We start from the raw sequence: 13,902 nt of genomic DNA, 5'->3' as shown, positions 1-13,902 counted from the left end.
CGCGACGGGAAGGGGCGGCCGCGGCGACCCGGACCGTGCGCGCCAGCCCGGCTGCAGCCCCGCGCACCGAGCGCCGCGATGGGGCTGGAAACCGAGAAGGCGGACGTCCAGCTTTTCATGGAGGACGACGCCTACAGCCGCCACAGCGGCGTTGACTACGCTGAACCGGAGAAGTTTGCGGCGTCGGGCCCTGACCGGGATCCCCACCGGCTCAACTCACATCTCCAGGTGACGCGCGGCGCGAGCGGTAACCTGGACCTGAGGCTGGCCCAAGCCCCGAGCGCCCACTTCCCGTCCTCCCTGCCCCCACCCCTAACACTGGTCAGCCCCGCGGGGCCGGGACCCGTACCTCCTTCCTCACCACGCTCCCTAGGCCGTCTGGGTAGCCAGGGATTCTTAGCCAAATTCGGGTGCGCGCACCGTGACCCGAAAAGAAGGTGCAGACGCCCTGGTCCAAGCCTTTCGTTCTTTATTCTCCCGCCCCAAACGCTCCTGGTTCCGGGGGTGGCAGGTTGGGTGACAGTTCGGGGTGGACCTTGCGTCTTATCTCGGCAGCTGGGCTTCGAGGATGTGGTCGCCGAACCGGTGTCTACGTACTCCTTTGACAAAGTGTGGATTTGCAGCCATGCCCTCTTTGAGATCAGCAAGTACGTGGTCTACAAGTTCCTGACGGCGTTCCTAGCCATCCCCCTGGCCTTCGCTGCGGGAATTCTCTTTGCCACCCTCAGCTGTCTGCACATCTGGTGAGAAGGGCCACACAGGGGTGGATCGGTTTCTGAAACGTCGAGATATTCTTTGCCACCTGCCCCTACCCTCCTCCTCCAGGCCTTCTTACTGGGGGAAAAACTCGCTTCAGCTCCCCAGATGCAATAGCAGATACTGGGAGGCCTTGAAAGGCAGTATGCTTTCTTAGAATAATAGGTTGGTTGGGAGTTTAAACGGAAGACAGACTATCCCTCTTTCCTCGGGCACAATTTTCCCTCAGATATGTAAGAGGAGCCCCGTGTGGAGGTGGAGACCTGGAGGCCATGCTTCCTGCCACAGGCTGCTCTCTCATAGGGCTGTGTTATGACTTGTGTGTGTGGTTCTGGGCAGGGCTCATTTCTTTCGTTATCTTTTATTCAGTCATCACCTGTGCTTGGGGTAAAACACAAGTGATCTCTAAGCTGAATGCCGCTGACAATAGGAATTGGGCAGGGGTGGCAGACCTGCCTAAGCATCACAGTGGAGGCGCTGCTTCAGTCCTGCCAGTAGCAAACAGCAAGGATGGGATTCGAGGAGGTGCCAAGGTGTGCAGTTAAGGTGAGGGTACTCCAGCGCAAAGGAATGAAAACTCAAGCCGCAGGATAATGACGTGAGAAGGCCTCTAAATGGCATTTTCACCTATGAAGCACAAATGAGAGTAGCATCTAGTTAAAGGGAAAAGAAATATGGAAACTTATTGGACACTAATACGTTATTCAAACCCAAAATGCATTATAAAATTTGGAGAACATTTTTAAGCATTAACACAATTTTAAAAGGGTAAATGTCATATTTTTACCAAGAAGCTTTTGTTGTAGTTTTAAAAGGTAGCTATTCTGAGAGGAAGAACATTCAGATCATCCCCAGTATTGCCACAGTTGTCAACCTAATGCCACCATGTCTCTTTTAATCACTTTATCAAAGGGTAATAAAGGATAAATAAAAATTCACTAAATAAAGGATAAACAAAGAACACCAATTTAATTTGCTCACTAAAGATTGTTAACAACTAAACTGTTGAAACTGCCAAAAGACTATCAGAAATGAAAATCTTTGTCTTTATATATGAACAGATCCACAAAGTTCCTATAATTTTGTCAGATTTAGAGTTATCTCCTATTCTGACATTAGTACACAGATTTTTTTTTAAAAATGCCTAAGTCAGCACATAAATATTTGGATTCCAGATTAACTAACAATCCATCCTATAACTTCTGTGTCAGTGTTCTCACATTCAAAAATGTGAAAAACAGAGTGACCACATAGCATATTGTGAAATGTTGACTGTGAAGCTATTTGAAAATATGAAGTGCCAAGTAGGCCTTCCTAAAGCTCTTGTGGAAGAATTGGGAAAAAAAAAAAAAAAAGTCTTCATTTACTAAATAGTGGAAAGATAGAAGTAAAACTATAGTTCACCAAATGATGTTTCTCTCTACCTGGCCGTTATGAGAACTGGGGGTGTTTTTGTGCAATCCTTGCATTGGTGAATTGTCAAACCACCTCTTTTTAGCTACATAAAATGTATTATGTAACTTTCAGCTTGTTTTTTTCAAATTATGTTTATGTGGGACATTAATATTTAACTGCCACACATTTGTCATCAGGCAGCTGTGATTGCAAGTAGGGGGAGTAATTGAAGAAAAAAAGAAAAAAAAGCTCAAAAGTTAGTTTAATCTTGATAAAACAGGCGTATCAGTAATGGATTACATTCCCGTGATACAATAAAACCAGCTCAAGAAAAGGCCTTATAGAAAAGCAGACCCGTTTGGGTAAGGATTTTTGTTGTAGTTGTTGTTTTTTGGTGGGGGTAGTAGGAGAGGTAGAAGGCTGGCGGGAGAAGAGTGTTTATTGTTTTACAAAGAAGCTGATGATCAAAGCTATGAAAATACAAAGTAATGGAACTTTGAACCAAGCCACAACATCACAATGAATCTGATTTTAAAATCTTTAAACGAACAAGAAAACAGAACCCAGGCTGGTGATGTTGGATCCTGGGCTGGAAGTACAGGTTATATAGGGATCAGTGAATTGGTTTGATCCCATACCACAGTCAGACTGAGGTAGCCACCATTTGGCAACTGCATGTTATTGATCATAGTGATCACACCAAAGAAATGGGGTTGGAGCTCCCATACCCCTTGTTTTTTCTGGGATGTAATGCAAGTAGATATACAACTGGTAGAAATTTAGTAGTAGCAATCTCATTTCTATAAGACAACAAATTGCTATAACAATGCAATCTGTATGACATTATAGTTAATACAAAACTAAATAAAAGAATCTCTGTCCTAAGAGCTTTATCAGCTAATGGAGGAATATATAATCTTACAGCTGATAAGACTTATATAAGAAGTATTTGGTTGACCACATTGAACCTCAACCATGTTTGGGGTCAGTCCAAATTGCCAGGAGCTTCAGAAGGGAAACCATTTGGATATTGAGAACACAATTTGAGTTTGATATCCTCTGATCCAAAGTGAGAGAACAACCGCTTAAAGAAAATAAAATTAAAATGATTTCACCATGTCCTATGAACTGAAGTCCTCAAATGTGAGCAGCTACACTTTGCTGAACTGGAAAATCTACCTTTGTCATGTGCTTAATTCCCTTTTAGGACACGCAGATGGAAGGAGTTATGGGAATAGAAAAGTTCTTAGCCTAAGATAGAGTGGAAAGTGCATCTACTCTGGCTGAAGTGGATTTGGTTATGAAACTTTCTAATCTAAACTTCTGTCTTTTAATATGTCAGTTTGAGGTTATTTTGTTATAATTATTTTCATTATATTTTCTGACCTCAAAATAGTTCCATTTATTATTCATTAGAATGACAGCATCATATGGACATTTCAAGAGTGCATAATAAATCAATCTTGATAGCCAGTGTCTGCATGATTTCCTGTTCTCGCTTTAACTTGTAGCAATTTTCCCAAGGCTCCACATCAAGTGAGAAACATAATGGGATAAGAAGTCAAAAGTTGCTATCATTCAGTTTCTATTCAGACCGTTTCGCTCTGAAATGCCCAGTCATTTATTTCTTATAAAACTGTTTAAAGTATCTAGCACTTAGAACAAAACACGAGATAAATATAATCTGTGTAGACAGTCAGTATGAATAATTCAGTATACTAAAAATATATCAGTTAATCAGACATTTGCCTGATCTTCCCTTCACTTTGGGCTAAGTACAGCAGATCTTTATTTAAGTCACATTTTAACAGCAAACCAAGAAAATCAAACTTACTCCTTTGTGCCCCACCCCCCGGGTAATAATAAAGATTCCATTGAGGCCACCAGCACTGCATGAGAAAAATACTTTTGTGCTCAAGGAGCACTACAACAGAGAACATTATTAAGAGGATTACACTTTTATAAAAAGTCAAGAATAGGTATATACACAAAAAGCAACATTCTTTGATGGTTACTAGGGATGAGAGGGGGAGGGCTGGGGAGTCACTTACTAGATAGCAGACACGTGTTAATTATGGTGATGGGAAAGGCAATGCACAATATGGGGGAAGTCAGCCCAACTTGACCAAATAAATGAAGACACTGAGAGGTACAACTACGGTAAATGCTATACATGATTTTTGCAACAAAAAATATGTGAATGGTTACATAGGTAGATATGTATGCTGTATAGATGTGGGAAGGCATTTGGGAATATATGCACGTGTATATATATTTGTGGGCATATGTATATACATGTTTGTATGTGCTGCATATTTATTCATATATACAATAAAGCACATAAGGGGCACAGTCAGGGATACTTCCTAGACATATCCAAACACCTTGTGGGATTGATTTACTGGGTTTGAAGGCTCAGGACCATAGTCTCCTGGGACAACTAGGTCAAGTGGCATAATTTGATACATAAAGATAATGTTCTACATCCTAGTTTGGTGAGTAGCATCTGGGGTCTTAAAAGCTTGCCAGCAGCCATCTAAGATACAACTATTGGTCTCGTCCTATCTGGAGCAAAGGAGAGTGAAGAAAACCAAAGACTCAAGGAAGAAATTAGTCCACAGGACTAATGACCCACATGAACCATAGCTTCTTCTAGCCTGAGACCAGAAGAACTACATGGTACCTGGCTACCACCAACAACCATCCTGACCAGGCAACAATAGAAGGTCCAGGTTAGAATGGGAGAAAAATGTACAACAAAACTCAAATTCATAAAAAAGACCAGATTTACTGGACTAATAGAGACTAGAGGAACCCCTGAGACTATTGGCCTAAGATAACCCTTTGCACTTGGAACTGAAGCCACTCCTGGAGGTCACCTTTCAGCCAAATAATAGGTTGGCCCATAAAATAATAATACCCGTGAGGAATGTGCTCCTTTAAACAATCAACTATACGAGACCAAATGGTCAACATTTACCGAGAAGCAAAGATGAGAAGGCAAGGAGGGGCAGGGAAATTGGATGGATGGAAACGGGGCAGGAGAGATGGAAATGGTGAGGGTGCTGACATGTTGCAGGGATTGTAATCAATGTCACAGAACAATCTGGGTATGAGTTGTTAAATCTGATTTTCTGTGTAAACTTTCAGCTAAAATAATAAAACATTAGGGAAAAAAAAAGGGTTGCATTGGAAGTTAACCGGACTGGGAAGATAAGTATATGCAATTATCTTAGGAAAAGGCATAGAGGTAAAATAATTTCAGGAAAACCTAGTTTATCTTATTTAAGAGTTTTGACATCTATTGCAGAGCTCTTTTAACTACACCACAGAGCTCTTTTCAATGTGTATAATTACTATGAAAAATTATTGATATAAAGCATAACAATGCTAAATTCGTTTCAGTTCAAACATTTACTATAGGTCAAAGATGTTCTCACTTAAAGAGCTTACATTATATTAGGAACAATGGAAATAGAAGCATCTATTTATAGAGTCACAATGAGTCAGAATCGACTTGACAGCAACAGGTTTATTTATGATATATTTTGGTAAATTTGAGAAGAAGTTTGTTCCAGTACTTTGAAAGCACCAAAAAGGAGTACCTAACCCATCCTAGTCCAGAGGGTAGGGAAGTGGAATGAGGCAACAGGAAAGGCTACCAGAAAGTAGAATTTCAGGGAAATATGAAGAGTTACACAGTTTAAAGATCAGGGATAGGAAGCAGGTGGATAAATATATTGTTTTGTTAAGTTGTGTTTTACTGATTTACATAGCATGCACCAAGGGAAGGAGATAACCATTTATCATGTACATGCCAATTTTTTAATCAGCATATCTTTTGTACATCTTAGTACTGTGAGGGTAATTGTTCATTTATTTGTTTCAAATGTTCAGACAGATTCAGGGGAATTTGGTCATTATTATATCTTTCCATGTATGTACAAGAGTCAGTAGCATTATTTTGTGACACCAATAATCCCTACATCTCTCCCTCTGCTCCAGGATTATAATGCCTTTTGTAAAGACCTGCCTAATGGTCCTGCCTTCAGTGCAGACAATATGGAAGAGTGTGACAGATGTTGTCATTGCGCCATTGTGTGCAAGCGCAGGACGAAGCTTCTCTTCTGTCAGCCTGCGACTGAGCCACGACTGAATACTTGGACCCCAGGTCTGGAGATGTAGATACTGTTAATACTTCTCTATGGTTATAACACAGAAGCACCACTGCTCTGTTCATTTCCCCACTCTTCTAATTAAGAAAACGATTACAATGGACAACCACATTTAGAAGTGTTTATTGGCAGGTCTTTTCAAATAATACTTTTATAATTAATAGCCAAGGATTTCCTATCTAACTTTACAGCCAGAATTATACAGTAGGTTGGCAACACTTTAATGTTAAAGGCAGACAGTTTTTGCTTTAATACAAAAGTATTAAAAAATAAAAGTATATATTTTATAGTGAAGAATTTATAATGATCAAGGGACATTTCTCTCAAAACACTATAATAGTTTTGTGCACAACTGCTAATGAAAATATGGGATCTGTTATTTTTCTTTCTTTTTTTACTCACAGAGTAGTACTTTTTAAATTGCCTTTACAGATAAATTTTTGGCGATAGTTAGGATATATAAAGACTCATTAGCAATAGCAGTAACAGAAGCACACAGTGGTGGTAATAGCTATCAAATATGATAAAATGAATAAATGTGAAAATAGATTCATGAAAATGTATTCCTTTAAATAAGGTATTGTTAACCTACAGGCCTATTTGACAAGATTTTTCATTTTGCGGTGTATTTTGTACTTAATGTAAATGTTGCTCTAATCAGATTGCTTTAAAGCACTTTTATTATATTTGTTATTTTGTCAAACTAATATATAGAATAAGTAAATGTATCTCCCATGAGGAACTTCACTGGAGATTGCACTGTCTTGATTGTGTAAGCATAAATATCTTATTTTGGAATAGAATGTAAAAGACCAATCAATGCTTTCCTTTATAACTTTTCCAAGCAAAATCTTGAACTGTGTTACGACTGATATGTATCTGGCCATAATCGTAAAATAATCCATTTCTAATTGGTATTTCATCATCTAGGAGATGCTTTCTCTCTTGTAGTTAGAAATTAAACCTGTATTCTGTATTCCTATTAATGTTTCACTTTACCTTCAAGTAATTTTGGTGCTATGTGATAACATTTTCCGATAAAGGCTACTTCTAGCGCTTAGTACAATTTAAGCTGCAATGAGAGACTGAGAGTTGTTAACTTCTTGTTGGATCCATGCTACTGAGCTATATGCATAAATTAAACACCAACAGCTACAGACTATTATGATGTTGTATAATATGAGTTTTGTAACAGTGTAAAATTATTCTTATTTTTTAACTGCAAGGTCCTATTCAGTGTTATGTCACTTTAAAAAGGCTCATTATTCTGAAATGATAGGCACGTACAAAAAAATGTCTAAGAGGCATGTGAGTAGCTTTTAGACAAACTTTCTATAATGTCACATCTTAAAAGTGCGTACATTATAAGTGCTCAAATTTCAGAACCTGGGTTAACATTCCTTGCATATCTTCAAAGGTAAGAAATCTTTATTCAATGACGATTAATTTGATCTTTCAAAATAGCCATGATGGTCGATATAAAAGATGATTGAACTAGAATACTATTGGAGACCAAAGCAAGCAAACGATTAAATTATGAAACTCATATCCTTTTGAAGGTAGTTACAAGAGACATTTTAAAACTGTCTTAGGCCATTGTAGCATCCTTGAAAAGAGTCTCAAAATCATTACCTGCTGCTTTTAGCAGTATCACCCATTTGGCTGCATAGATTCTATTACATTAGTTTAAAAGGTCAACCAGTCTCATGACTTTATAGTTACACCTTGTATTTAAAATTGTTTATAAAATGTTTGGATGTGTCGATTAGCCAAAAGTATTTGATGAATCAGATATATACTTTAATAAATCATGAACTTCTATCTTTTCAGATAGTGACTGGCAAGTTTAAAGCCTAAGTAGGCTGACATATAACAAAACCTCCTACCTTTTAACAAGTAATACATACGATTTCCTTATTTCTGAACAGTATTTATTGAGATTTACTATTAACTGTTTTATTTCAAAGATTCAAATTTTGTACTAAGTGGGTTCAGGTTTCATGTTGGTTCTTTTTATTATTTGGGGGAGGGGTAGGTAATGAGATTTTCTCAGTATCCATAATAAACTTTCTAAAAACCCATAAAATGTGTTGAAATCGTTTATTTCATTAAATGTGGAACTGATCAATGAGAACCTTTTCAAACTAGTGTTTACCTTGTTAAAAACTCGTAGTACATAATAAATACATGAGTAGATGCTAACTTTGGAATATATCTGTGGAAAATTGTGAGATTAGTAATTTAATTCTTTCTTTTCCCAGCATTTAAAGAGGTTCCATATAAATTTTTCTGTCATTTGATGATTGGTATGAAATGGCCTGTTCACAAACCCACAATACTTCATCTTCTTATGAAGTAGTCTCTTCTTGAAAATCCTAAATAAACTGACATTTCTGTTTTCAATGATAAAGTAATAACAATATAAATCACATGCACTTGGATACCTGTACCATAAAGCCAGAGTACAGTCCAAAATTATTTTTGGAAAGTGAGTATGTGAAGAGTATTTGCTGACGTTGGCATAGATTTTCTTGTGTCAGTTATTGTGGGAAAATCACCAACCTTTAATAATATAAAGCAAGTATTTGCCTTTTTCAGTGTGTTTTGTAGCTTTAAAGAACTTTATAACTCCCTCTTTTGGATAGTGATCCATATCCCATTAGTTTATTTTGATGCCTTTCTTGGGAATCTGTTAAGAGTGTAGTAGAAAGAGCCCTGGCCTAAGGGTCAGGCATCTGGATTCTAGTCATAGCAATGCCGTTACTGAGGGGTGTCACCTCCAGCAAATGATTTAATCTCTAGGTCTCAGTTTCCTTATCTTTAATGAAAGGATTGAACCAAATGACCTCTAAGGAGCTTCCCATCTCATTATTTTCTGTAACTTCAGTAGGATGAACATTTGACTGTATATATGCAATCCAAAGTAGCTGTTCCATTCAGGGGTTTTTAAAAATCAATAAACTATCAATTTGAGAGTTGGTGTGCTATAAATACAATAATTAATGCATGCACTTTACTCTCTTTGATTGATTGTGAAAATGTGTATGTGACTTTGACTCTTCGTGACAAGGATTCCTAACATTTTAACAATTCTATCTTTATTACTGTGTAATTTTCTGCTAAACATAATATACTTCAATTAATTCAAATTTATTGTATTGAAGATTTTTACCAAAATTGTTGCTACATTACCATCGTCGTGGCTGTTTTCATCTTTTGCCTAGCTGTCTGCACTGGCCTCACTCCCTGCCTGCCATATGATCTCCCTCCAATCCATCTTTCCTTGAAAAAAAAAAATAGTAGTCATGTTAAGACTCCCCTATCACTTCCCTGCCTAAAAACATCAATTGTATGTGATTGCCCTTAGAATAAAATCCAAACTCTTGAGCAACGTGTACAAGTCCTTCATTATCAACCCACTGTCATTTTTATCGACTGTCAGCGGCAGCCTTATTGAAGTGTCAATGCTGCTTCTGTGTACCCTGCTCTCTCCTGCCCCTAGAATGGCACCACTCTTTCCCTAGTGTTCTGCCTAACTCCCAGCTCCTTCCAAAAATCCACGCAGACTTCACTTCCTCTGGGAAGTCTTTCCACCCAACCACTCAGACTCACATTAAGTGAATATGAAGTACATATCTTCATATAAATTCTTGTACAAATAAAACTAACCCTGTTAACTAAACCACCTAGACTGCTAGATCTTTCAGGACAAAAAACATGACTTCATCATTGTTTCCTGGGATTCTGAAATGGTGGCCAGCATTGGATGAGTTCTCAACCAATACTTTCTTAATGAATGACTATATGAATAAATAATTGAAGAAAACTTGTCATTTTTGCAGAACTAGAGTTGGAATCACTTTGTATAATTTTCTTCATTTGCAAGAGGGACTTGAAATGCACTGGTTCTGATAAAATTTTTTGTCTCAACACTTTCTCACTCATGAATCATTAAATCGGGAAGACTAAAATGTACATAAAAGTGATCATCTAAGATACTCCACTGGTCTCACCCCATATGAAGCAAGGGAGAATGAAGAAAACCAAAGACACAAGGGAAGGATTAGTCCAAAGGACTAATGGACCACAATTACCACAGCCTCCACCAGACTGAGTCCAGCACAACTAGATAGTGCCCAGCTACCACCACCGACTGCTCTGACAGGAATCACGGTAGAGGATCCCGGACGGAGCTGGAGAAAAATGTAGAACAAAATTCTAACTCAAAAAAAAACCAGACTTACTGGCCTGATAGAGACTGGAGAGCCTCTGAGAGTATGGTCCCCGGACATCCTTTTAGCTCAGTAATGAAGTCACTCCTGATACTCACCCTTCAGCCAAAGATTAGAAAGGCCCATAAAACAAAAGGAGACTAAATGGGCACACCAGCCCAGGAGCAAGGACTAGAGGGCAGGAGTGGACAGGAAAGATAGTAATAGGGAACACACGATCTAGAAGGGGAGAGTGTTGATGTGCCGTGGGGCTGGTAACCAATGTCACAAAACAATATGTATACTGATTGTTTAATGAGAAGCTAGTTCTGTAAACCATCTAAAGTACAAGAAAAAAAAGTACATAAAGCATATCAGATGCATTTCGTCCTTTGGAGTAGTTAAGTCTCAATTCTGTTATCTGAAGCCTATTTTTAAATCTTCCGGGGCAGGAAGCCCTAGCTCTTAGAAAGTTATTTGGAAACATACTTTTGGGGCATTTTCGAATGTTGTTATTTCTTTTGCTCTTCTGCTTCCCAATTTGAAGTTTCTAAAAATAAAACATTGTTTTTACAGAAGTTTACTTTGTAGAAAACACAGTCCCATACATGATCTCATTTGAGTCCTAGGACGAATTAAATAGCATCATGGAGAAACTACATAAATAATGGCTCAGATTTTTTTTAACTTACAACTGTATCATTTTAGAATGTGTTTATTTAAGATAACCAGAGCTTACAGAATTTTCACAGGGTTACACATTAAGAATATATATATATATATATAGTGGGAAGAGCTACATGAAAAATTACCACCACTAAAGTAATTTATCATAAATCAGAATTTCCTCCTTTCAAGGTGTATATATGTGAATCGAGAATGGGGAAAGGAAAGGAAGGTTGCAAGAGGAAGAAGCAGAGGATAAGGGTATACTAGATAACCAAGTTATATTGTATAGGAATAAAAATTATTTTGGCTTACATAATCTATCAGCCTAATTTCCTTTCCCTGTTCACCTCCAAATAGTGAAATGATCAAAAGAAGGCACCTTTGTTGTAACTTTTAATTATTTTTGTGCTTACTTCTCAGTTTCTTTCTTTGGACTATGTATGAAGTGCCGCCTTTGGAACCTTACATCTTGATGCTTGCTTAAGCGAAAAATGTCCTTTGGTGGGGTATCATTTCAATCTGTTAGCTGTCATCCATTACTTTTGTGTGAATGGAGGATCTCAGAAGAGGGTATTGAACGCTATGAAAAGGACTCAAGCGTGGGGCTCTGCGTGCCATTTGAGAGCATCATACACTGATTAAAAGAGACACCACCAAAGAGAAAGCTGGGACAGAAAAGAGACAACAGGAGGTTCCAATGACACAATTTTACTCTTTACAGTTTTGCTTTTGGACACCTCTGCCTCAAATTCCTAGGGAAGGAGGCAATGGAAACTGAACAAGGGTGGAGGGAGTTGAAGTCATTGCAGGACTTTTACTCTACAAAGGAAAATTGCCCTTGTCTTATCGAGTGAAAAGGCACCTGAGAGGGGGCCTGGGAGTTCTGGAGGAACCCTGTGCCCTGAAGACAATGCAGAAGAGCAAAACTTAAAATGAAAGCTGAAATATAACTTGTGACCATTTGTGTCTCTTTCGCTTTGCTTCTGTGCTGTTGACATTGCAATGTGTCTGTGGCAAAGGAAGAAGATCATGCAGCAGTCAGAGAAATCAGAGCATACCACTTACACAATGATCTAAAAATAGGGCAGGGGCACCTATCTGCCTGCACTTAGATGCGTTAGGTCACTCAGCTTGGCGGCAGGGCTGGAGAAGTCATTTGGCCATTATAGGAAAAGGTAGGGGTGGAGATGATGAGAGAAAGGAAGAGACGTGACTCAGAGTGGGAAACAGCACGTAGCCAAGGGCAAATATTTCTCTCAGACATAAGTGGATCAGGCAGAGATGGGAGCAACAGGTCATCGTGGGAGCATTCTTTTCTCCCCCTGCCTGGGAGTCTCTTGTCATCGAGCACCAACCTTAACAAAAGGGGAGAGAAGGGCAGAAAGCAGGACCTGCTTCTCTAGCTGAATGAGGCACCAGTTCCAGCCAACTGCTGCCTCAGCTAACTGGGACAGTGAAACAAGGAGTCATTGGGAAAGCAGCAGGGATGCACACACCACATTCTGGTGAGGCAAGTGGCAAGGATTAATATGCTTATTATACTGAAGAGGAAACTGGTTTGAGTCCTTCCCGCATTACATCAATGGGAGAATTCCAACAATATGGTAACATTTCCGTCTGTTGAGTACTTACTAGCTGCTGGCCACTAATTTAATCTACACATTGCCGCCCTACAATATGGGTTCTATTATCATCCTCACTTTTAGGATAAGGTAATTGATGCCCAGCAGTTGAATAATTTGCCCAAGTTCACCTTAGCAGTCAGGATTTGAACCAAGGGATCTGACACGAGGTCCAAGCTCTTAATCACTTGAGAGATGATTTTCTACTTCTAGGACGTGTGCATGTCTGTTCTACTTTCTTGTTCTCCCTTTCAGCCAAAACCTTCTTTTTCATCCATTATTCAGTCCATTATTCATGTCACCTTTCCTGTTCTACATTATAGAGAAGCACCTTTTTATTCTCCCGTCGGTAGAGTCAGTTTCTACCCTTACTAGTAAAACCTCCCGCTGAAGCTAGCATCTGGGCTCCTGGTCTGCTCCTCACTCTGCCCTCTCCTAGCCCCTGAGCCCCTCCCCAAGCCCTATACCCTGCTTTCCTGGGCACACCCTTTCCTCCCTTTATGAGCTATGCTCCAGGCCCTACACTCTAGCTAATGTCAGAAAAATGTATCCCCAAATGCCAATATTCCTATCTTTTATAAATTTCATAAAATTACATTACCTTCAACAAGGTTCTCCCTAATATGTATCAAAAGCATATTAATGATTTCTCTCAATACCAGACACCTTGGCACATAAAATATTTATAATTACAGTAATAACTTTCTGTCTAGACTGAGCATAAATTTTTCTCAGCAGAGCCCATACTTTGTATTTGTTTTCATTTGGTTGGAAATTTTTGTCAATTTGGATATTTTTTAATATGTTATCCAATCTTATTGTCATTTAGTTTATCTTGGGAAAACCACATATAAATGTATTTTCCTTCTGTAGAGTAATTTGTTCATGATAAATTTTCAAAACCACAAAAACTGGAAAGAAGTATATAATCACATTTATAGCTTAGTTGTATATTGTCGTACTATGTTTTCAATAGGGTTGTAGAGTTTATAATTGCATCAGCAGTATATGTGTGATGACTTCTGTGTACATTATCAGCATTTGTGTGTATACATACATATTAGTAATTAGTAT

The 13,902-nt window shown here is 38.7% G+C and overlaps 1 protein-coding gene across 1 annotated transcript in view; it reads left to right on the top strand.

Annotated features, from left to right (window-relative positions):
• The first annotated feature begins 65 nt into the window (after positions 1-65).
• Positions 66-13,902, top strand: part of CAV2 (caveolin 2) — an 85,900-nt gene continuing 72,063 nt past the window's right edge. The window contains exons 1-3 of the mRNA XM_012559487.2: positions 66-228; positions 556-743; positions 6,157-6,322. Coding sequence (XP_012414941.1) covers positions 79-228; positions 556-743; positions 6,157-6,307 — 489 coding nt within the window. The 5' untranslated portion in view covers positions 66-78 and the 3' untranslated portion in view covers positions 6,308-6,322. The remainder of the gene's footprint in view (positions 229-555; positions 744-6,156; positions 6,323-13,902) is intronic.

Source organism: Trichechus manatus, unplaced genomic scaffold, assembly GCF_000243295.1.
Source record: "Trichechus manatus latirostris isolate Lorelei unplaced genomic scaffold, TriManLat1.0 scaffold00251, whole genome shotgun sequence".
NCBI classification, from domain to species: domain Eukaryota; kingdom Metazoa; phylum Chordata; class Mammalia; order Sirenia; family Trichechidae; genus Trichechus; species Trichechus manatus.
This window is presented reverse-complemented; position numbering and strand designations above follow the sequence as displayed.